A 25163-nucleotide genomic window follows, 5' to 3' on the forward strand; every position below is an offset into this window, starting at 1 on the left:
TCTCCCTTCAATGTGGAACGCATGGTGAATTGTGACGAGGTTGCAGAGGTGAGAATTCTGGTTTCAGAAGCCACTATTCTTTCCCCCCCGCATGGAGCAGGGAACTTTTATCACCTTTTTTTTTTTTTTTCAAACTCTCAAACTGCTCTGGAATTCTAAAGCTTCCTTTGTGAGCTCAAGCTAAGGAGTCCTATGAAGTGTTTTAAAAAATAAAATCAGCATGATCTCCCTTGTTCCTCTTTCTCCGCAGTAACACACCAATATGAAATACTGCACCTGCTGGTGTAAAAAACTTTTGGGGCTCATCTCCCTTCTATCCTGGACAGCCTGCATGTTTATTCGATCTGATCTGTTTAGAAGTGGACATTAGCCACCTGCAGCTCACTAGCTCGTTCCCTGAAGATAAAGCTGTGCCATTCTTGTAACAGATCCTATTAACACCCGGTTACAATCCCATTGTGTTTCCCTGGGTGATGTAGGGATTGCTCCTAAGAGTTAGGTTAACTAGGCCGACAGCCCCCTCCAAGCTTGACCCCGGACATTAAAATGTCAATCTCTATCAAGACATGGCACCGAGGTCTCCATACAATTTCTCTAGACGTGCAAACAGTTGTGCAAGTTCTCCATCAGCATGCTGGATGAGGGTTGACTACAGGCCACAGACAGTCTGAGGTTTCCTCAAGCTGCTTCTCTCTGAACTACTTCAAAAGGGCCAGAGTCTCAAAATCAATTTCTATTTCAGTTCTGTCACCAGCATACATTGTAGGCCTAAGTAAATGAGGTTGTACGAATACCAAGAGAGAAAGTACTGTGGTTTTCTGCTTTGAAGACTTTTCTAAACTTTAACTTAAATTCTAGGAGAGATGTCACAGTCTAGGAAACATTATTTAAAAAATCAATTACTGGTCACTTTAAGGCCACTGTGACATCACAGTAGTCAATTGGAAATACACGTACTTCAGAGACAAGCCTTAGTTTAAACAGTGCCTGGAACCTTTGGTTATATAGGCAACAAAAAGCCAAACAACTTGAAGGGTTACTACCTGTAGTGGGTTTTATAATAATGACAGAATGAATTGGAAACAATCTCGGTCTCTTACAACAGGGCATGGTCAAGTAAACAATGGCATAGCTACTCTACTGGGTACTAGGAGACATTATGAATGATAGCTGTGAACCAATGTAGAAAGTTCTTGAGAATGCTGATCAGAAGAAAAATAAGATAGAATATATATTACGCCATGATAGAGCTATGGAAAAAAACAGGTACTAGAAAAGAAGACTAGAAGAAAATGACTGTTATATTTAGGTAATGGAATCATGGACCATTCTCCCATTTTCTAAGATTGCCAGGTAGTTATATTATTTTTAATATTATAATTAAATAGCTCAGCATTTAAATTCAACTGTCCATGGAAACATTGATATTTGGATCCATACTGTGCGAAACATCGGGTGGTATTTTTTTTTTTTTTACTTTGCTGGTTAAAGCAATTTTCTCATTTTTGGCAGCCAAGTCATACAAAAATATGTGTTAAATCTCAACGAATCTTCCACAGGCAACATGCTGGGCTCCTGGCACTTGGAAGGGGATAGAAATGTGGCAAGGACCCACGTGAGTGCATGCGCTACAGATTACATACTCTCTAAAGCCAGGCAGATGGAATAGTGACACTGGGATGGTGGGTCCAACCCCTACCACGGCCTGATAGGATGTAAGCTGTGCATTCCTTGCCACACAAACTTTCTAAGGAGTGAAAAAGCACTTGCTTGTTAGGAATTATGGTTGTCCCACCCAACTTGCTGATGAGGCACAGAAAGGACCAGCATGTCCTTCTTATGGGGTATGAAAAATTCCAAGTTGCCTTTCCGGGCCAAAAGCCACCATTTCTCCCCTTAAACTATGATGCGCTGGCCACCAACTGACAAAGACAAAGACGAGGAGAGTCAGACCCGATTCATGACTCTCTGTCTTACTTTCCATACAGGAGGCAAAACAATTTCATCCCAAAAGGAAACATAGTAATCAACGCATGGCTTCCTTAGGGGAGAAAATCACTCATGCACAGAGACATCAACTTCCAGATTACCTGTGCTTTTAACATATTTGTTTGGGAAGTATTTAACCTCTAAAAATAATTATTTGAAAAGATACCCCTCTTGTCATACTTAATTAGAGGAAACGGAAGAAAAGGAGCACCAACCTGAAATCACGCCAGTTTTCCTTGCAATTTTCAAGAAATGGTCGCACACAGAATAATTAAAACAAGCCAAGTAAAGCTTCATATAGGAAGTGACTTACTTTAAAAAAGAGGTAAGAATAGTACAAACTTAGGGGGCTTACAGAATGACCAAGTATGGTTGAAAACACAGCCTCTGTAAGTTCACCTGTTAGAACCAGTCTTCCAATTCCAGTCCTCATTACTGAATTAAAATCTGAGTCACTGAGATTTTGGCCACAGAAAACTTAAAAGATGTATTCGCAATGCCATAGACCACCATGGACTTAACGCCCCATTTGTTACCTGGTGATGTGCTCTGCACAACTCTGAAGCCAGGCAAGGCATGGAGTTGCTGCCTCATGAAAAAGAAAACTTAAGAAAAACTGGAAATGAAGAAGTTTTTACTTCCTCCAACTACAGCCAAGACATCAACAAAAATCCAAAGTATGAGTAATTTCTATATTTCATGAGCAAAATTCATCTCATCACTCAACACACTAACGGGGCTGTTGGCATGGTGGATATTCTATGCCAAAGGCCAGCCTCCCTCTGGCCTGCGACCTCCCTTGGGGAGACCCTGGGCATGCACTGAGCTGTTCATGTTGCTGGGAAGTTTCTTCTGCATTTCTTCTCTTCATGATGGGGTGGCAATTGGATTCTCCTCTTCCTTATGGGGGCCCCAAGGTGAGCCCACTGAGGGCCTAGGCTGCTGCCCGACATTTACCCCTTGTGGAGAAGCCAAAGGCAGCCACCACCTCGTCTCAACCGTCAAACTCTTAGCTAAAGTACCACTGACAGCCCCTCCATCTAAACTTCCATCTCCCAAACCAGCAACATAATGGAGGAGCCAATTAAATGATTATTAATTCATGCTATTTTCCGTAAGCCAGAGGTTCTCATCGCCTTGTGTTCCGTAAACCAGCTTGCCACCTACCCCAGAAATTTACAGCAATCTTTCCTCTATCTCCACTGACGGGGGGAAAAAAAATTAACAGAACTCCGTATCAGTGTTTGAGTTGGGATAACTACCTCCAGCACACTAGACTCAGAAGCTTCACTAGATCTGAAAATGGTCATTTCAGCTCATAATTACAATGAAATGAAAGGTACAGCGTGCTCTTTGCTCTTTCCATAGCTCTTCTCCTTCAGCTTCTCATGAGCCTCAGACTTCCTCTAGACAACAAAAATGCAACGTTATCACAGGCTAATCTGTGCTTCTGGACTTTGTGATCTTTATACTGTCACTGAAAGTGGAGCTGCCCTGGGCATTTGCTTGCAATTCCTTCCCCAGAGGCCAGGCTAGGATTTCATACTCCCATCTCCTATGGAACTACTGCACTTGATCAGTGGCCAGAGATCTGGCTAAATTCTCTTCCTCCCCTAATACAGAGAACACCAGGTCCTCTAAAGGATTTGCTTTGCTGCCAACTTGGTCTTTAAACATGCATGGTCTCATTCTGCCTCCAAGCACTTAAAGATGTTTCAAAGAGGAATCGGAGGCATGCACTGGTTACACACGCCCAGGGGGGTGGTCTCCGTGCCGTGGGCTCCTCTCCCTTCCCTGCTCAGAGGTGTGGGGTATGTCTCGAACTCCAGCGCAGTGGGGTTAAGAACCTTCTATTCAGACACAGTCTCATTCTCTGTAACTGCAAGCTACGCTGCTTGTGTATGTCCCTGGAAGCATTTTAGAGAAGTACAACCACCTACTCAAGAGGTACAAGAATAGGAATAGATGGGGAGAGTAAGACATAGTGGTATCATCAACTTATCAGACATGTCTTTCTGTTTCTATAAAGGGTTTCAGAGAAAATCTGAGTAATAATACTACAGATGGGTGTAACTTGTACTCAGGGAACCGCTAATTATTTTTCTCTTCCAAGTCAGATGTGAACTACATAGGCCAACACTTTGGAAATGCAGAAGATCTAGGTACTGCTGTTGCTATTATTATTATTGCTGCTGTTGTTATTATTTTAATGATTTTCTTTTTGCTTTTTATTTGGAAAGAATTACAGATTCATAGGAGGTTGCATGAACAGTACACAGAGGCCCCGTGTCCCCCTCCCTCGTGAACACTGCCAGTGTTCTGGCAAAGATTTCTAGGCCTTCAATCACTCTTCTTTGTGACCCTGTCTCTCTGACCAAGCTTCTCTCTCACTTCCAGTCCTGCTATCTGAGATGATATCTGCCAAGACTCAGGCTTCGGGCCTCTTCTAGGCACTTCTGCCTTTCGGGAAAGCTCAGCACCTACTGCACCCAGCAGGGGCTCAGGACCTGCCATTCAGTTAAATGAGAAATAGTTCTCGAAACCTCATGCATGTCACGAGATCACAGCCCCAAGGTTCTCAGACTCAAGTGTGAGTCAGAAATCCCTGGGAGGACTTGCTAAAACACAGATAGCAGGCCACACCCCCCAAAATAGGTCTGATTCAGAGAATTTGCATTTCTAGGGAGTTCCTGAGTGATGCTGATGGCTCACGGACCTTACTTTGAGAACCGCCATCAGAGTCGGTACTTGCTGTAATTGGTGGGGACCAGAATTAAATGAGGGGGCCCAGCAGGTGTAGGTGGATCTGCCAGTCCACTTCCAAATGACTGCTGCTGACAAGACACTCTCATCCTCTCTGCTCACGGAAGAAAGCCAGGCCTGCTCTCAAAGCTAGATGTTTCCCCCCTCGGGCCAAAGGTGAAAGACTAAATATGGCTGTCCCTCAGGGAACCTGCCCGCTCTAAAACAAATGTAGACACAGTTTCAAAGCCAGAAATTCAGAGGAACAACCTCCATATGCTCTGCTGGTAGTATAATCCAAAATCATGACAGACCGCCTTGCGTATGAAGTCTTGTTCTTCCTAGGGGTCCTGGAGAACCTCTGTGAAAAGGGCAGACACTTGTGGGCTCTTCCCACTTTGCAGAAGGAGGAAGCATCTTTCCAGGCTGCCTTGCCTGGTCTTGGTACCCGTAGGCCTCACCAACCCAAGGTCCCCTTTGCTTCAGCCCTGAGAGGGATGCAGAGGTCCACACTAGCCCCTGCGCGTACAAGCCAGCAATCTGGGAAAGGAGGGTCCCGCGTGCTGTGGGGCTTCTGCTTTCCCAGTAAGCAGCCTCAGGGTGGAACGGCGGGCCCTTGCCGACTGCTGGCTACTGCCCTTGCTTTGCATCTTGGGGGAGAAAACAGTGCTAAGCCCCACATCAGAGGCATCAATCTGTTACACTAATTCCTTGCTGAAATATGCATAAGGCTGCTTAACTGTACTGATTTGAGCCCCCAAAAGGCCATCGCACAATTCGGTTTGGAGATACCTTGCTCCCTGTGTATCAGGTTTGAGAAGGAACCACCTTTACAAAACAGAGCCACCAGCTACCCCCTTTTAGACCAACAGTGGCTGTCAGGTTATTTAATAACTTCTAAACACTGGGCTGCCACCATGAGCTTGGCTTGTGTGCCGGGGTCTGGGGACCCCAGGGGTCAAGCCCTGACTCCGCACTTTGAGGTCTTAGTCAGCCTGCCCGCTTCCGGCCTTTTGTCAGTTCCCCCAAAGTATCCTGGCCTCCTGAGCTGTGCAGAGACGCCATCTGCAACCGTGGTCATAGTGTCCTTGGGGACGGAGGGCCACGGTCGGGGGTACGGGAGGGGCTGCACGATCAGTCTGCCCCCTGGCTTAATTACAGGAATGTGAAGACCAGGGATTTGGAGAAAACCAGAGTGGCAAGGACCTCAGAGACCCTTGCACTGACAGAAGAAAAAGTCCAGAGGTGTAAGATGTAGGTCAAAACAAGGGGGCAATGTGGGTCATTCAGAGACTAGGCCAAAGTTAATTAACAGAGGTTCATCCAGTCCCCATCAAATCAAACATTAATTAGGTTAGTTAGGGTCTCTGAGCCCCAACACAGCACAGATTCCCAGAGACTGAATAAAACAATACGCTTCCAGTTTCTTCTCCATTCCAAACCTATCTTCCTAAAATACTCACTAAATTTTGAGAATGAAAGTGAACTTGTGAACATGAACACATAAAATCCAGGTCCAGCATAGTGACAGACACCAAGAGCACTGAACTGAACTTCTCAGCACCCTTTCAAATCAACTTCCCCCATGATCTGCTCAGGGTTGTTTTTTGTCTTTTGGTTTTTTTTTTTTTTTCTAGTTCAGGTTCAGCAGGACAGTGTGAGAATCTGTACTTGGGGAAGAAAGACATCATCACTCAGGCCCCTTTCAAGGGTGGAAAATGCCAACGATTCTCCACTTTCCCATGTGGGTTTAAAGGACCAAGAAGACTGGAAAGCTCTCGTCTTGGTCTTCTGCACAGTACAGAGAGAGGAGGACCCCACACGCATTTGCATCCCTGCTTTCTCCGTACCCACTGGGTCCCACGTGCTGTTGGCTCAGAGCACTCCGACGGGCTGCTCTGGCGCACCTTCAGGGACTCCTCCAGAACGCACGTTTCCCACATGCTGTTTTCCTACAACCGAGGTCCCTTACACAAAGGCCTCGGTCCCCCTTGCTAGGTAACGAAGTGCAGCGGTTTGCAGCGCTGACCACACGTTGGTTCCCAACCTGGCTGTGTGACCTTGAGCATTCCACGTGATACAATGAGCTCTCAGTTTCCTCATCTGTCAGCGGGTTCGCAGTGTCTACTCACAGGGTTTCTGTGAGGCTGGCAAGAGATCAGGCATACAAAGCCTACCACAGCGTCCGGCACAGGGCGAGAGCTCAAACACTGCTTGCTATGGTTTCATTTTTAGAAACATCTCTGGGAAATAATATGGGTCCATGAGAGGCCTGGTTTTTAAAGAAGCACAGATACCCTACATTTGCCGTTTCTACATATTAACATGGAGCAATCCTACTAACCCACAGGTTTGATGTCTAAAAAGCACAAAGTAGAATGACTTGGACTTGAAAATGTTTATAGTCACGGTATTTCACCAAACCAATTGTTAATGAAACACTCAAACAGTATCAAGCACTTGCTAAGTGCTGGAGATGAAAGAAATGAATGGATGCCATGTTGGGGAGAGATGAAGAGGCAGGGCACCGAAGACTTTTAGGGCAGTGGAAATACATAATGTGATATAATGATGGATATATGTCAGTATGCTTTTGTTCAAACCCATAGCATGTACAACACTAAGAGTGAATCCTAAGATAAACTATGGACTTTGGGTGATTTCTGATGTGTCAACGGTTCATCACTTGTTAAAAAAAAAAAAAAAAGGTGCCATTCTGGTGAGTGATGTTGATTATGGGGGCAAGCTATGTATGTATGTGTAGGGGCAGAGGGTATATGGGAAATCTCTGTAGCTCCCTGTCAGTTCTATTGTAAACTCAAAACTGCTCTAAAAAGGGAAAGTCTTATTAAGCAAACAAACAAAAACGAGTGAATGACACAAAGTTCATACCATAAAAAGCTCACAATCCTGTCTGACAACTAGAGAAACGGGATTTTCAAGTCTCCTCCTCCAATCTTCACATGATAAGAGAAAGCTACCGTGTTATGTATTCTTTAGCTTTATGATGTGGGGAATATATCCAGGATCCACAAGGCCAACTGGGGTTTGAGCACAAATCTGGCACCCAGGTGTTCACCATCTATGTGTTGTACTTCTCTAGTCTGCAAAACAGAGAGAGTGTTGGGCCAGGAAGAATGCGAGAGCCTAATGAGAATGCTCAGCTATCCCCTGAAGAAGGCACTATGGTGTTTTTGTTGTTGTTGTTTTTAATCATGATCATGATTCTAATAACAGAGGTGCTTCCCCCATCAACACAAAAGCTCAAACTGAAACAAAGCAAGATTGACATGGCCCCTTTGCCTGAGTAATATGCAAATCTATAAGGTATTTTCTAGAGTGATGAAAAATGATTTTCTCCTTAATCTACATTTCCACTGCCGTTTATCTACACCTTGATGACAATTCTCATCACACTGTACCACAGTTATGTGATTACATATGGTGTCCCTTCTAGAAAGTGAGTTCCTTACTTTTTTGCGTATGCCATATCTGCCTTAGATTATCTCCGCTCATTTTGTTACTGCATGTAAAAATATTTGCTCCATTGATGTGGTCCCTTTCTCTCTCTTACAATTTACAATATAAATTCTCAAAGCCAAGACCTCTGAATTACTGGAATTCAGGCGAGTCCAGATATACACCACACCCTATATCTATTTTTGCTTCCCAACATAAAAATAGTTCGAATGGTTTGTTTCCAATTGTGAGGCAGAATTCTGCCTGCAGTCACTTTGAGCAGCCAAGTTATACTGAAAGAGACCTGGAAAAAAAGGAGGGTGGGGAGTGGAGGTGGGGGAGGGGAACAGAGGACTCTGGAAAAGCCCACAGAGCTGCACAATTCCCATCCGTGTGTGAAACGTAAAACCAAAAATGGTTTCCGTTGGCAGGAATGCGAACCACAAAGGAGCCATGTGAGCCAGGCTCCCAGCATTCCCTCACACACACCCTACTGCAAAGACAAATTTACTTTTGGGTAGGCAGAAAAATGGAACCAAATGCCAGAAGGACAGAGACTCAGGCTGAAATGATTTCTGGAGAGGTATGGTGGTGGCGCTGAACAGCCTGGTTTCTAGCCAAAAACAGAGCTGGGTTGGGGATCCACTCAAAGGCGCCCACACCAATCTCTGGGGGCTGCTCCCCTGATGTCCTCATCACACGGAGCTCTGACAACACAGGACCAGGTGAGAGAGCATGTGGAGCTCTAATACCCCGCCAAGAAAGGCGGCCTGGGACTGTCCGACCCTCATGGAAAAAAAGCCGAAGGGGCCTCTCTGAACTCTCGATGCAGGCTCCTGACCCATGCCATCTCATCTGGTGGGAGACTAGGGGAATCCTGGCAAGTTACCAGCATTCCAACTTTAGAAATTATTATTCCCCAAGATGCTCCCGTACAGCTATTCCTCCCCAAATTCTATTTTTTAAGGAATTCCAGAACTGTTTAGTCCAAACCTGCCATTCTACAGATTTTGAAACTGAGGACCGGAGACCTGAGGTCGTGGAGCTCGTCTCGGCGGCAGAACGAGGCCTCGAGCCGGGGGCTTCGGACTCCTAAGCAGGCCAGTGCTTCTCCAGACCCAGAATGCTCCCTCTCCGCGTACAGTCTTTTGTCTTAATGGACTCAATTTGGAGGGAAAAAAAGGGGGTGGGGTATTTTTTCAGCCCCCTTCCATTCTCTGTCACAGATCACACTTCAGGCACTAAGTTCCCCATACAATGGCATCCCTATTTATACAAAGCTGTAAACAACAGGGAGACAAGGGGGACGGCTGGTAATAGATTTCCACCAGGATGTGCCTGACCTGCTTTTTTTCAACCTCAGTAATTAGAGAGGCTGTGGGTCTGTAGGAATTATTCATATGCAGCAAGAGCCGTACACTATACATTTATGTTAAACACGTCAAACCCGATTGAAATCATGCCTGCCAGCACCATATTCCATAAACACACTTTTCCCCTCACAGTCGCCCAGACCTTGCCGGCCCATTAATACCGCCTTTTAACAGCAATCTTCCATAGATTCAAATCAGGGACACTCCACTGCACTAACTGCTGTGTGTTACGTGAGCATCATGGATTTAAGGAAAAAAAATTAATAAAATAAAATCCCTTCAGGCCATTCCCCTAGAAAAACAACACTCAAACTACAATCCTAACTCGAAATTTTCCAAAAATACAGACACAGACATCAATTAGGGATTTCGGAAGCATTATCATGTTGGTATTTTCAGTTGGGCTATGGGCCCATCATTGTGTTTTCAAGCACCGACACCCCCTGGTCATCTTGTCTCAAATTAGCTTAACTAGACCCAGTTTAGTGCTCTGTGGCTGGAAACCATGGCGGCTACAGGATTTAAATAACCATCTTGCTATGATTCTTTGCCAAGAGTTCAATTTTTTCCCCTAATTATTGGTGATAAAGCATCACATTAATTGTATATCACTTAATTTATAGCAATTAACGGTGGATTGGATAATCACTGCATTAATTATTGTTCAGCTGCCGACACTGGGGCCTCTTCAATCTAGAACACACACTTTTAAATCCACACTGCTAAAAGAGAACGAGGGATCGTTTTCATGTTTCAAAAGAGAAAACCACAAAGTTGGATGGTGGAAATTGCTGTGCATTAGGAAAGAGACTGAGCTTCAAAGAACCCTCCTGCACCCTCCGTCGGCCCACAAGAGTGCATCACACTCACCCCGAAGAGGTGGGATCGCTGAAGGGTTTATCAAGGGCCACCACGTGCCATCATGGAGCCCTCAAGAGCCCTCATCATGGAACCCAGGATGTGGTGGCGGGTGTTATCCATCCATGTTTTACAGATGAGATGCCCGAGGCTTCGGGAAGCCAAGGCCATCTGCTGGGTGGTCCGCTTCACCAACCTGCTTTCAGACTGAGCAAGACGTGGACCTACTATGAGGTAAACTCATGGTGGACCACCCACCTGGCTGTCATGCTCCTGTCACTGCTGTACCACTTTGGGAGAATGCTACTCTCCACACTCAGAATGGAGGTGAAAGCAAGATCGGATGACTCTGCCGAAAAATCGCATTCCTGGAGAAGTGGGACGCTGTCCCCGCACGAGCTCGGGCTCCGTCCTAAGCAGCTGGGCCGCTCAACAAATCTGAACCTCGCTGTGTGCCTTTTGGCAACCTGCACGAGCTCAGCCGTCCCGGGCTCAGTTTGCTTCTCTGCACAATGGCAGGGGGCCTGGGGGGTGGGGCGGGGAGGGGCGGGTCACTTACAGCACCTGTCTCACAGAGTGAGGGTTAGGAACCCAATGAAATAACGTGGGTAAAGCAGAGCTTCCCAACTCTCTTTCATATCGCGGCGCACGTAGAAAACAATGGCAAGTGAGTATAGGCGGATGAAACCGCAAGGACCCCGGCTTCAGCAGCGCCCCCTCCCCTGGCCACCCCCCCACCACCCGCCTCCCGGGCCAACTCAAGGGCTGTACAGATCAGTACCTGTGCACCTGTGAGCCATTCCCGGCACGCCTGCTGGGAAGGACAGGTGGAGCGCTGGAACGGTGCCTGGCACCCAGTTAGAGCTCGGGGTAGCCTTCACAGTAACTGGGAAGCTAGCGTAGCCGGGAGGCACCCTTTCAGGGGTAGTGTTGCTCCTTCTGAGTATCTAGAGCTGCGCTGTCCAGATTCAAAGAGCCACATTTCAATTCATTACAATGAAATACAACTGAAAATGCGGTTCCTCAGTGGTACGAGCCACGCTTGAACGGCTTAAGAGCCACTATGGCAGGCAGCTACTGTACTGCATGCGGCGGAACCTCTTCATCAGCCCAGGAAGCTCCGTGGGACGGCACTGACCTACAGCAACGCTGTTCTGAGGACTACGGCTCTTCCTGGAAGCCCGGGGGTGTGCTCCGTTCCCAGAGTGACAGTTCCCACTGTCACCTCATGGAACCTGCGATCAGTGGACCTCTGCCCAGTGCCCTGCACGTGGGAGCGACCCAGCCCCGGGCCCTGGGGTGGGATGCTGCTGGGATTCAAAGCACCATCTTGCCTGCCCCGCTGCCACTTGCGGTCAAAGACCTGACACCTCCATAAAAGAAGCCCAAAGACGGTGGCCAACGGACACCGAAATGGACACCAGGAGTTCCCTTCCAACATAAAAATAAATGACTAAAAATTTTTAGTAAAGATTATCCATTCCTGCACAAACCCCAAGCTACATAATCAATAGCCGAGAAAATGCCAATTACCCAGGCTCATTTGAAATATTATTAATCCGCACCGTGAGCGGCCACTAATCAACGGTACAAATTGTGAAATCACTATTTATTTATTTGCCGGGAGGAAGCGCTCCCCATCACATTTAATCAGACAGGAACAGCTCAATTTAGGGCATAAATGGAGCAAACGCAGATTTTTTTTTTATATAAAATAGTAAGGATCCCGAAGAAAGCTGCGAAGAGGTTGCTGCCACCTGTATCGATTCCAAGATCAAATCGGCTCAAGTGCCTTAATAAAGCCTGTCATTACACACTCAGACAACATAGACGAAATTATGCTTCGGGTCAAAAGAGGATCATTTGCAGGAGTCAGCAAAGAATTTCCCCTTCTCTCTTCAACACTATCCGACTAAGGGGCACCTCTGAGTTACTCGTCCACGGTCTCTCTCTCTCTCTCTCCTCTGTCTTCTGGAGATAAAGTACAGCCTGCTGCCTGAACGAACGAATGAATGAACAAACGAATGAGAACGCGGGGCTTTATGAAAGACGCTCATTTTTACGGCGCTCCTGGCTGCCTGGCACAGGAGGAATTTCGCGAATGGCAGTCACGTCGTGTCACTGACTCAGTGTCCTTAGCGCGCAGAATGCAGGCACCGCCCACACAGACCGTCGACACGATCCAGTAAGTTCTTACGTGCTGTCCTTCCTCCGCTTCTCAAAATTCCTCAAAGCCACAAGCTGTCTGGCGACAGTTTCACGTTCACAGGAAAGGACCCGAAGAGAAACTGCTACTAGTTTCCCTCATCTTATTTAACCAAATTATTACAACAACAACAACAACCTTCCTAAGGTAGAGCTTCCTACGTGCCAGGCACTTTCTAGGATTCCCATATTCAAATAATCCTCATGGCAATCCTCTGAAAGTAGGTACTACTTTTAATCCCCATCTCGGGCGAGAAACGGAGGCACAGAAAGGTGAAGCCACAGTTTCACAAACTGTGACAACGAAGGACAGATGGCCTGGAAGGTTACTCGGCCTTCCGACGGTGTGCGTGAGATCCTCTCCCCCAGGTCACCCCTGTCTGCAAAGTCTGTGTCCAGCTCGCCCTGACAGTACAACAGAAAGCCGGATCTCGGTCGGCGACCCTCCCCGGTGCAGAGGGCCTCTGAGGAGAGACGTCTGTGCCCTACCTCCTGGCCCGCCCTTGCAACCCTTCCCAGGGTGCTCGGCCCCATCCCTCCGTGTCTCTGGCCACCACAGTCCCAAAGGGGACGGCTTGGTTCACTCAACTGCGGTGACACCCTGTGTCCGTGTCCCAGGAAACACTGAACAGGGCCTACTCCGTCCCAGCCCTCCTGAAATTTGGAAGCTGTTAAGCTGCCTCTCGAATTTCTCTTTTACAGACCGAATAGCCCCAATTTCTTCAGCCTCTTTTCAGAGGCAATATTTCTCAGCCTTCAGTGATTTTCATTGCTCTCTCCTGGCCTCTCGCCAAGATTCTGTATCTTGTGTAAACAGTGAAGGCCAACACTGAACATGATTTAAGAACAGTCGTGCCTGGAAAAGTAACAAAGGCCCAACCAATACAGACTCCAGAAGGTAAATATTTTCTCGAAAAAACACAAAGTATTACAATATTAATAATGGAAGGCAGTAAGAATTAGGTTGACCGAGTAAAATAATTTCTGTTGCTTGTCATATCATTTCCTCTAATAACTGTGGTGGTTTCTGGGAGACTTATCTGTCCTGAGAAGTCTTCTCAGAAACAACTTTGCTCCTCTCCTCCACAAGGCCTAAACTTTTCCTCTCCGGCTCAGCTCTTCTTTCCTCCAATACAGCGATCCTATCATCACAAGAGATGCCTGTTGCCCTTCTCACAACACCAAGTTTTCCAGAAATAGCCCTTCCTTCCCTGACTTCTGCTTCTTCTGATTTCGGTAACACGTCCTTCTGCCTGGCCTCACTGCCTGCCCCACTTTGGGTGCACTTCAGGGTGTGGGCGCTCGCCCTGGAGGCAAGGTAGGAGACACAACGTGTGGAACAAAGCCCCCCCCTTCCCTGCTGACGGCTTGGAGATTCAGGGGTGACCCCAATCAAGGTGTACAGGGCAAACCCTTCCACTGGGTCTGGGGGGAAGAGGCCTAGATGACTGGACCTTCAACGGAGAAAGACTCACATCAAGGGCGATGCACGCCAGGGAGGAGCCACGGAAGAAAGGTGACCTCACCAACACAGAAGCCCCTGGCATAGAGCCAGACACCTGGATGCTCAATAAACAAGCTGGGCTGGGGGCCATTTAGGAAACGCTTTCAAAATTCTTTAATATAACCTAAGAGAAGGAGAATGAAGCAGATCACTCAAAAAAGCACAACCCATATCCTTCTCCCGCTGTACAGAGCTGACAGCTTTTCTGGGGAGATGAAGGATGCGTCTGCTCCCTGACTTGGCCTCATGCTTCCAGGGGAGAAATGTCGGGACCTCGGGGGCCACACACACACACTACCTGTCCACTTGCTCTGGTCCTTCTCGCCTCCACTCTCCTGGTCTTTAGCAAGCTCCTCTGAATCAGCAGCCGCGTCACTGGGCCCTTCAACATCTTCAATGGCTTCTTCTGAAAGAGAAGAAAAACGAAATGTCAAGGATCAAAAGTGGACAGAAGATGAAGGACTCTTGGCTCCTACTCCAAAGAATTACAGAGCACAACACAGAGATGCCAGTGACTGTCCCTCGTGTCTCCCCCGTGGCCCCCAAAAGGCTGACTACTTCGGCTGCGCTGAGGTCTAGGTAAGCAGCGGGGCCTTCCCGTCCTGGAAGGCCCACTCACTGGTAGGAGACTGACTCGTTTTTAGACTTGTGGATGTTAGGTATTTCCAGATGGATTCTGAATGCCTCATTTGAGCTTTTAATACTGGAAAGCCAGTCCTGTTGAAGAAATAACTCCATCTAAATTCCTGAAGTTGTGTGCAAGTCTTATGCACTTGAAAATGCAAGAAAGGAGCCACATGTCGGCTCTTGCCTAGCCCCAACCCCAGCGTGTCCTGGATTTGAACCAGACCAGACCCTGTCACTGACCCTTCAGAGGTCTCGCGGTGCGGATGCATGTGCCAGACCGTGGCGGGAGGTGTTGTTGGTTTTCTGTTTGTTTGGTTTTTAACAGTCACTCAAAGTTTCAAGGATCACAGAATATCAGTGATAGGATTTCATTAATGTGAAGAGTTCTAGAAAACAAACAACATCTGTACAAACAACATCTGTAGGCCTGCCAGGCATCAGTGGCGAGAAGCTAGATTTGTAGAGAAAAGGAAAAAAATGTGCAAGAGAATCATGTGTTTTCCTTTTGCAGTCAGTCCATTCTTTACCCATCACTGGTTTAAAACTAGCCATGGAAATTCTCTCCAGCTCAACATATAATGCTTTGGGTGAAGACAGAAGAATGGTCATTTCCAACATGAGGCTACTCCTACGATAAAACTCCACCTGCCCAAGTGGAAAGGAAGAGCCTAAGTTACCCTATCGGTGCTGAGGGAAAGGAGGCGAGACATTTCTCTTCTGCTCTCCTGGCCCTCTGGATCATTATCCAAAACACTCATTAAGGATGGGTTAAATGAATGAATAAGGCAGGCTAATTGAGGTGGGTTAATGATGACATTATTCGCAGACTTTGAAGAGCACACCTTCCTGGGACGAGAAGCTGGCTGCGCGCATCCATCACCTGGGGCTGGAACCAGCCCGGATGCACGGGGACCAGGTATTGGATTCGGGGCTCTGACCAATGTCACCCTAGGTCTCTGGACCCGCTACCCTACCTTTCAATGTTTCAAGGTGTTACCCTCCCCAACCCTGCAGAAAATAGCTTCTAAATTTCATCACACAAAAGAAGTAAAAGAGTTCAGAATAAAATGACCTCAGAGGGTTTACAAAACACTTGAGGAAGAAAGTATCTACTTAGAGTCAGATTTTCCTAATTCTTCCCAAAAAGACAATGGAAGTCCAAAGACTGGAAAACTGAACTTGGGGCCGGGGAACATTCTTCATTCCCTCCAATAGGGGATTTATGAGGCAGTCATGGGGAACACAGATGAAATAAGAGCATGCTTATTTTCACCCCCAAATAAGAGGGAAGGAAGGAACCCCACATCTAATTTCTGTATCTCCCTTTTGTCTCACTGCACGGTAAAGTTAACAGCAAGTCTCCCCATACCCATCCTCAGTTCTGAGAAAAATCAGGCAACCATGGTTTGAGGTCAATCTGATATACGGCGCGCCATATGAACACCATACATCACTGAGTAGAGAAAAAAGGTTATATACAAATGTCAGTCGAGAATAACATGCGCGCTACACGGTATGACGTATGCACAGTCTTCATTATGTCCAGGCAGGATGTTCAATGCACATTTTTTACACTTTCGATAAAAATGTTCAACACTGTAATTACAAAATTCATCTTTGAATGGTGATACCAGAATTCAGTCAATCAATATTAAATTGGGCCTACCCGAAGGAGCGAGGGCCCTTAAAATATAATCATTTGCCCCCAAACATGCTGTGGCACAAACTCCCTGGTGTGGTGTAGGTATTAATCAAACCTGATTATGCAGAGATGGCTGAATGGCTCCACCTCTCTCTCTCTCTCTCTCATGCACACACAGGCACCTTAGATGGAGAGAGTCTGACACCTACAAAACAGACGAGACCCTGCTGTGAACAGTGTCTGAGGTGCTGCCCTGAAGAGGAGGGAAAGGACTGACCCACCGGGAGGCCAACCCCAAGGCCAGCTCTGCTCTCCTCCACGTCACGTGGGCTGCAGCCATGGGCGCAGAGTTGAGAACTCACAGTCACTCTGGCACTGACCCCAGTTCTCTGAGCCTTTCCAAACGAATCTTATTCAGAAGATACAGAGTGTGAAGAATAAGCACATCGTGGATTCGACGAGCAAGGAAAACCACACAGTGCTTTGTGAATATTCCTGGAGCCCTCATTCCCTCCCTGCCCTACAAGCAGAAAAGTGAAGGCAGCTGAGGAGTTCCAAAGAGAGGACGGAGGACAGAGGTGAATTCAGGAACTTGTTGTGTTTCTCTCCCCCCTCCCCCTCTTCTTCTTTATTTTTAAGATTTAAATATCAAATCCTCTTCTTTTTCAGTTCCCAGGCTTAAAGTTATCATTTGTCACTCACTCACTAAAAGGCTGTTATATGCTTGGTGGGAGAAGGAATGATCAGGAAACTCCTGGACAGCTTCCTTCACAAGGGGATCAGAGTCCTCACCCCCATCTAAAAACCGGGTCCCTATCAGCCGGGCAGGCACTTCCCTGCAGTTCCACCTACGACCTACAGGTGTCGCCCTCTGCATGGCGAGGCCTGGAAGGGCAGCGCGCTGCGGAAGCAGACACTGTCTGGGCCTCCCAACCTGAGCATGTGGAAATAATACACGTCTTCAAGTGAACTGTCTGGTCCTGGGGAAATAAAATAGGACATTCATAAGCAGTTACACCATCTGTCTTTATACCATCATCATCAACAGCAAGAGGAAAAATAGCTCTTTAAAATGGATGAAAGCCCAGGCTGACAGTAACCAGAAAACTGTGAGCTCTGAATACCAATAAAGGTAGAGAAATGATGAAAAAACAGAGATACAAACTATGAATTTGTCTGGACGGCTCAGATCCACAGTGCTTTGCGGGCGGCCCATGTTTAATGGGCCTCCAAAGCCTAAAGAAACCCCCACTCACTAAGACCCAGGCTGCGGGGCCCCAAGGAAGGGTCTGGTGTCCCCCTGCATAGGAACCACGATGTGGGGACCTGGGGAGCAACGGCATCCACACACTCTGAGCTCCTGGGGCTGGCTATCTAGCCCTTGTTCCCCTTAGGGATGTATATTTGACACCCACGTGCCGACTGAGCAAGGACTGGGGGAGGGCAGGTTCCCCCAGATCACAGATTGCATTTTCCACCCGTGAAGTCAGTGGCAACTGGCCGGGGTCATTACGGAAGTCGATTTTTTCTCCCCTCTAAATAATATCAGCTACTGACAGATGGTGGGAACCAGTGAAGACTTGATGGACTGATGATCCGGTTTTATCTGGAAAATCCTGTCTTTCCCTCAGCTGACGAAGTCGTTTCCCTTCCCTAAGACACATAGCAGTCGCTGTGCCACTTTGAAGACTGAAATGGACAAATCAAAACCATCTTTTCCCCAGGAGTTTAGTACTATTTCAGAACCAAGCAGAACACACCAGGCATGTTTTCTCAAGGGCAAAGCCCGGGCCTGGGTGAGGAGGTCATCTCGGCTCCCTACGTCCTGCCTGTTCCTGGCAGGGGGCAGCAGGCCCAGCACAAGCCAGGTAAGAATGTCTGCTTTTTAGAAGACTCCAGAGAAGCTGCAACAACCTCTACAGCAGAAGCCGACTTTGACGGGTACACCCCAAGGGGGCCCTCAAACGAGGACACCCATCCTATTTGAATGTATTTTCACGTTAAAGGGCTAGGGAACCAGAAGCAAATCTTGAATGACTGTGAGGTCTTCCTGGTATCCCTTCTGCCTTCAACCTCCACATAAAACAGCGGCCGCAGGTCTTTAAAAAAAATCGATTTCCATCCCTGCCTCCTTTTCACAACTGCTTCTCCCAGACAGCACTTACTAGCACTCAGGCCAAACCCAGCCCGCTCACGCCTGTCTCCTGGCTGAGCACACGGCCCTCAGGTTTAAGAATTTCAAAGGGAAGGGTTCCTGGGGTACCTTAGGTTTTTGAGGTGATGATACCGCGGCTGCAGAAAATTTCCCTTCAGTCGGGGTGGTTTTGCTCACCACAAATGCAAACTGTTTTCTGAACATACCTTACACTTAGCATTTTGGCGAAGGTGACTGCATGATTCCCCCACGTGTGGTGCTATCTGCTCCCGAAGGAGGTGTGCGTGCCAACCGGCAGCCCCGTGGTGATGTGCAACCATTTCATGAACAGCCTGGAAACTGGTGTGCGAGAGGAGCCCCGGGCAGAAGCGAGAACGGAGGTGGCGTCATGGTCAAGTCGGCGCTCACCGCCACCGCACGCATCCCCCCAATGCGTTACCCAAGAAAACGTGCCAGGTGGGGTGCCAGAAAAACAATCCTGCTCACCCCGTTCCTGGGGTTCCTGGGGCCGAGGGCCACGCCCACTGGGTATCCTTCACAAACTGCTCTCAGACTCGAAGGAAGGGGAGTCAGTCAATGACTGAGACGAGGCCCTCCGTTCCCAACTCTTAACAGGAGGATGGAGATCAATTCAAACCTTCCCCCAAGCCCAACAAAGCCCCTGGAGTGCCTCGATGTGACAGAAATTTGGAAATTTTCCTAAGAATCAGGGTGTCTGTACCCAAGGCTCTCGGGCGATCATGTTACTTAAATAATACAATGATCCAGGATCCCTGAAGGACGAAATTGTTCTTTCCTTTTTCTTTGGGGTGAGCCATATTTGGGGGGGAATAAAGTGCGTTCGCCTGTCGGCAGGCTCAAGAGCTGAGAAACATTAGCTGTCATGAACCACAATCAAATCGGGTTTGAAATATTTAGCAGTGGCTTGGAAAATGCGGTGGTGCAGCTCTGACAGGCGAGATGTGCACAGACACCCACTTTCCATTATAATGGAAATATCAGGCCTGTTCTGAATATGTATAACCCAGAAAAATGTATTGATTTTTCATTCGGCATTAAAAAAAATGAAATAGCCTGCAGCTGTCAAAAGCCTTTTGTTAAAAGCTCATCTTTCCTGGAATGAGGTTTACCAGAAACAAGTTTTAATTGTATATAGGACCTCTTCTTTGAAAACAAAATAACCAGTCAGCCTACTTTGAAGATAGGGTTAAAGCTTTTCCGTTCTCCATTTTCAACCTAATTAACCAAGGACAACCACAGAAGCAAGTGAGAAAGGGCTGCAACATAAGGACCATCGGGAGTACCCCGGAAGGTGGCGGCCACTTACGCTGGGGTGTCTTGGTAGGTAGCGGGTGGGACTCCAAGACTGTGTCCTATCCTCTTGTTCCTGTAAGTCCTGTGCAGGTGCTGCACTCTGTGGCTATAGACTTTGTTTAGGACACTGTGGCCCATCTGCTGTCCTTCTGAAACGTTGGTTGGCACAACTGGAAAACAAGGGCAGAACACTCCAGTGTGCCCAATCCTGTTGGCCTTTGGTTATCCACAGGAAACCTCTCATGGCTGAGCCTCTTCTACAGAATATGCATGCTTTATTTTTGCAAATACAGGTCAAATCAAATCCCACCATATAAAAGATGACTCTTAAGGTCTAGACTGCTTGCTTCTAATAAGATCTAGTGTGTTAAAATTCTGCTATACCAGAAACTTGTAACAGGATATGATCGACAATGCTGACAGCCAGATAACCCTGTTGCTCCCAGCTCTTCAACCCGAGTCTTGTCTTCCCTCTCCAAGCCAGGGAGGAAGAGGTAAATGGTAGCGATGCTTGTGACTATGCCATTCCCCATCCCTGACGTTTTGGCAAGTCTGATTTCACTGAATGATGACCACGGGTCCGACCAGGGGCGGACTCTCCATGTGCCCTGGCCTTCTTCCTAACTGCACAGTAACCTCCAGATCCAGGATGTGATAATCCATTCTACAACATCCCCAAACACGTTTTCTCAAACATTTACTCCAGGGTTTTATTCCAATGGTGTCTCTTGCCAGCCCTGGCCATGTGGCTGGAGACTACGTGAGACACGGCTTCGAGCAGTTAGGTTTTCTGGTCAACAATACCGCAGTCCCAGAAATTTTCCCTTAGATGAAGGTGGTTTGGCTTACCACAAATGCATAGCGTTCTCTTAAGACACCTTATACTTAGCATCTTGGTGAAGGTGACTGCATGTTTTCATGCCAACACATGGAATGGGAAACTTAAAATCTCCCTTGAAAGTTCCTTGTGGGGAATCACCTGAATATTACTTTCAACTTCAGGCAAAACTGGTCCATTCTACTTTCTACATCTTAACAGGGTAGAGATTAAGTGAGGGAAATGCCAAATCACAAGACGAACGGTCCAGGAATCCAAACTGACGCTGGCCACGGGAACATTTTGAAATACAACTATCCCAGTGTACACAGGAAACCTTAAAGGGGCAAAGGATGAGGGGGTGGGGTGTGTGTGTGAGGAACGTGAAGCAGGAAGGGGCTCCAAGGCTGCAAGCCTGCAGCACTCATTTAATTCATCAGAAGTGTAATATTCTCCCACCTTCTCAGGATAAGATGCCATTTCTTTCCCAACAGACATGAGGACAGACAGAGACGACAGGCAAGCCGGCCCCCTGCACTCCTGCTAGCCCAGGTCTTTCCGAAGTCCCTCTCTTGCACGGGATCTACGGGACAGAGCACGGGGGAGGCAGAGGGAGGCCTCCCCTCCAGGTGGCCCCGGTCTTCCGTCCTGTCCATTTTCTCACCAACCTAAGCTCCATGCCAGGCTGGGCCAGCCAGCCAAGGCCCCCTCTCTACCAGCTGGGGAAAGCTGTCCAGGGGGTGGGCGGGTCGGGCCCGGTGCCGCGGCAGGGAATTTTCCCACCCTGGTCACTTCTCAAAAAATAATGTGGCCAAGGTGCTAACCAGTTTGTTTTAAACAAAACTGCCTTGTCGAAGGTGATGTTTCTACACGTGGATTTCAGTCCTCCGAGGGAAAAGGGGACGGGGAGCAGGAGAGGAAGTGAGGGACGCGCTTGGCTGGAGACACACTTCCTTCCTCCAGGGATGAGCTCTCATGCACTCGCATCCTTTAAGGGATCATTTCACCACAAGACATCTTCTGACCACGAGGTGTTCATTTACCAAATACACCTGGGGCCACAGTGCCTGGAGTTTCTGGACAGAGCCTGAAAGGCGGTGGAGGCCTGCCAGCCCTCGGAGGGGGCCTTCGGGTAAAGCTCTGCAGGAAAACGCAGCGCTGAAGGACCTCGGCCTCCTCGCTGCCTCCACCCTGACCTCGTTTCCCGGCCCCCACCCCGGCGACCCTGCCTTTTGGCACCAGGCTTCAAGAATCAACACGCCAAGGGCAACTCCGGGTATTATTAAAATGAATAATTGGAGAATAGAGACCATTTATGCTTTTGTATATTTGAAGATCATGCCACTGTTTATAGAAACAAGAAAAATGGGGATCGTGTGGCAGGAGGGAGCCTGGGAAGGCCGGGCGTGCGGCAGCCTGCGTGCGCAGCCCCTGCTGGGTGAAGCCAGGTCGGCCTCGACAAGAACACAAGCCTGCGGGGGGCGTCTCTCCCTTTGCTCTCTGCTTATCGTCACCTCTGCCTTGCGCATCAACGGGAGGGAGCATCTTACGGGTTCAAAGTGGCCGCGGCCTGTGGAGGTCTCCCCGAGAAAACATCCGCTCCCGGGGCTGCCCTCCCGAGAGGACAGCACGGAGCTCCCGAGCGCCCGCTGCAAACCGCTCTTGTTGTGCGGGGAGGGACGGGCCCTGCCATCTTCCGTCTCCTGGACAAGGCCGCTTGGTCCATCTCAACAGTCTGTCAAAACGCCGCTAAAATTACGGGGGTGGGTGGGGGTCAGGGGAGGAGAGAAAGGGAGGAACCGCCTAGAGCCAGGATTGCAACAAGTTCCATTTATCTGTGTTCTTAGCAAAAGCACCTGGGCTGCCCCCTGCAGAAATGCAGAAAGGATGAAAGCAAATGTGCAGTGACAAAGCACAGGAACTAAATATGTCCGCTGACTCGCCTGGTGGCTGTTCACACGAAGAGTTGGTGCGCGCGCTCGCTCTCTCTCTTTAAATAACCGAAAGATGTGAGTTCCAGTGTCAGACACAAACCCAACCCTGAGACGGTGTCGGAATCCACACCGAACAGGAAACGCAGCTCTGTCCCGGAACCCCGAAGGAGCCTGAATCCAGCAGGGATTAGCTCCCTCGGATTTCCACAGAGCCCCGACCGCCGCTCTGCTCTCACACATGAAATGTAAAAAGGCAAATTCCCCGAGCATGTTTGTAGCGGAGCGTGATGTGATTGTGTTGTCATTTATGGGAAATAATCGCAGACCCATCTCTCCCCGTCCCCCCCCCCCATTTTCCAGTCCAAATAACCATGAAAAATTACACTTCAATGTCAGGGCGACGACAAAGGAGGCGCGCTCTCTGGGAGCTCAGCGGATTTGCAGGGGTTTTTCCTTTCTTTGGACAAAAACTACCTTCAATTGTACTTCATTTAAAACGTGATCTAACAAATGCATTTTGACAAGTTCCTTTCTCTTTTGCTCCTTTCTTTCAAACAGTATTTTGCACAGTTTAACCTCACACCAAACTGGAATGTTCTGGAAAGAAGAGGCATGCAAAATAGAAGGCCCCTGAAACCAAAAAGGGTGTTTTATTTCCCCCTCTGGTAAAAACAAAGTAGTGGAGGAAAATAATGATTCTAACTCAGTGTGCTGCCGAGAACGCACGGAGGAGGGGACAGAGTAAGTCACAAGAGTCTTAACAACAGAGTATCTGACGGGCAAAGGTGAGAAAAGCCAAGGTTAGTAGAAAGACAGCCTTGATGGAGGAAGAAGGGGCCTCATATGTTTGCTCAGTACAACAGAGCATTTCGTGGATTTGGAGGCACCATCTAAGGTGTCTGGAAGTATGGTCAGAATTGGGGGATCATGCCCACATGGGATGAGGAAGAGAAGCCTCTTTGAGGGGGTCCCATCTCCCTCCGAGTCCTGCTCTTCTACAGAAAAGGACATCTTTCGCCCAAACAGATCTGCCTGAAAGCTTTTTAACATTCCAGGTGTGAGGCCTAAGCAGTCCCTACAAGCATCTGTCTTTCAGTAACACTCTGCTTGAAATAAACACTGCCCAGCTTCCATGTTTGGAGGGGAGAAGACAGGACAGATAAACACACATGAGTGATAGAAAGAGTGTAAATAAAAAAAAATTTACAGTTTCCATTAAAAAGACTGGTATCATCCTTCTGCATTGAAACTGACTTGCGTGTGAGGGAGAAAGCTTACGCTTCATGCAAAAAAAAAAAAAATAAAGAGACCCTATTTATTTTTAATTGGAAAATGTTGGGAACACATGGGTGAAGAGAGTCGAGCAAAGCCTGTAAGTGTACTTAGGCATCTATGTACAAATGAAGGTGTATGGGAAACGAACGGGATGTACCAGAAGTGATATTAGATGGCGGTGATTAGAACCTAATGGGTCTAAGTGAGACCTTGCGGGATGGCTCTTGTAACAGGACGGTCCGCCGCTGATGGATGCAATCTATACAGGAATGACAGCACGGAACGGAAGGTGGAGGGGAGGCCGTACAGACCCAAGGCCTTTACAACACTGGGAGACAGGAGGTGACATCGCCCAAGGGAATGGTGGACTGTGTGGGGCGAAGATGTGCAAAAAAAAAAAACCAAACTGAAAGAGAAACAGGTGAGCATTTTGTGGCTGGCCATCAAAACAAACAGCACCCAACCCAGAAAAATAAAGCCGTAGGCTCCAGAAGTCTAAGTCACAGGCTAGAACAAACGAGGGGCTGGAATTCCCAGCCTGTGTGTGGCCTCAGTCTTACGCTCACAGTGTCCGAAGGGTCTGGAGCCTGTTAAGAAGTCAGCCTTGTCCCTGGGAAGCATCGGGTGCATGCAGAAATAGGCATCCACTCCCACTCGTGGACAGCAGCGTCACGGCCTGTCCACGAGCTGCATTTTGCATGATCAGCAACCACTGGTAAAACAAGCTGATTCATAAAAATAAAGCACAAACAAAGGCCGACACTTTCCAAGCCTAACCCAGGAAAAAGACATCAGGCCAACTTCGGGCAACACCGCACCCACAAAAGCACCGGCTAAGCCTGTTCTCCTTCGGCCAGACCCGCGCATGCACGCAGACGCACGCGGACCCCCGCAGACCTAACGGCACCGGGAACCGCAGAAGCCCGCGCCAGACATACACGTGAACCCTGGCGACGGCCCGGAATGGAGGCTGACACCTCCGCGCGCGCGGGCCAGTCTTCAGGCACCTACCGCGCGCTCACTGCCCGGTGCAAGCAGAGAAGAGCCCGCCTCTGCCAGAAGCGTTTACGGTCACACCAGAGACATTTAAGGATGCGCCTACACGGGGAAAGCAAAAACCTGGGCCGTTCTCCAAAACCATCGAGTCCCCCAGCACACGTCAGCCTGAAAAACCAGGCGGCGACAGCAGTGGCATGTTTCAGCTGACATTTCCTAGGAAATTGCAAAGAAAGTGAGGCAGGAAGCTGAGGGACTGAGAAAATCCAAAGG

At 48.1% G+C, this 25163-nt stretch overlaps 1 protein-coding gene across 1 annotated transcript in view; it reads right to left on the reverse strand.

The window, feature by feature from the left end:
• The window catches only part of ZFHX3 (zinc finger homeobox 3), a 220725-nt gene that overhangs the window by 30999 nt on the left and 164563 nt on the right, over positions 1-25163 (reverse strand). Inside the window, exon 5 of the mRNA XM_081807873.1 lies at positions 14429-14536. Within this exon, the coding sequence (XP_081663999.1) occupies positions 14429-14536 (108 nt within the window). The remainder of the gene's footprint in view (positions 1-14428; positions 14537-25163) is intronic.

This window comes from Leptonychotes weddellii, chromosome 16 (genome assembly GCF_054177405.1).
Source record: "Leptonychotes weddellii isolate Sample4059 chromosome 16, ASM5417740v2, whole genome shotgun sequence".
Lineage (NCBI taxonomy): Eukaryota > Metazoa > Chordata > Mammalia > Carnivora > Phocidae > Leptonychotes > Leptonychotes weddellii.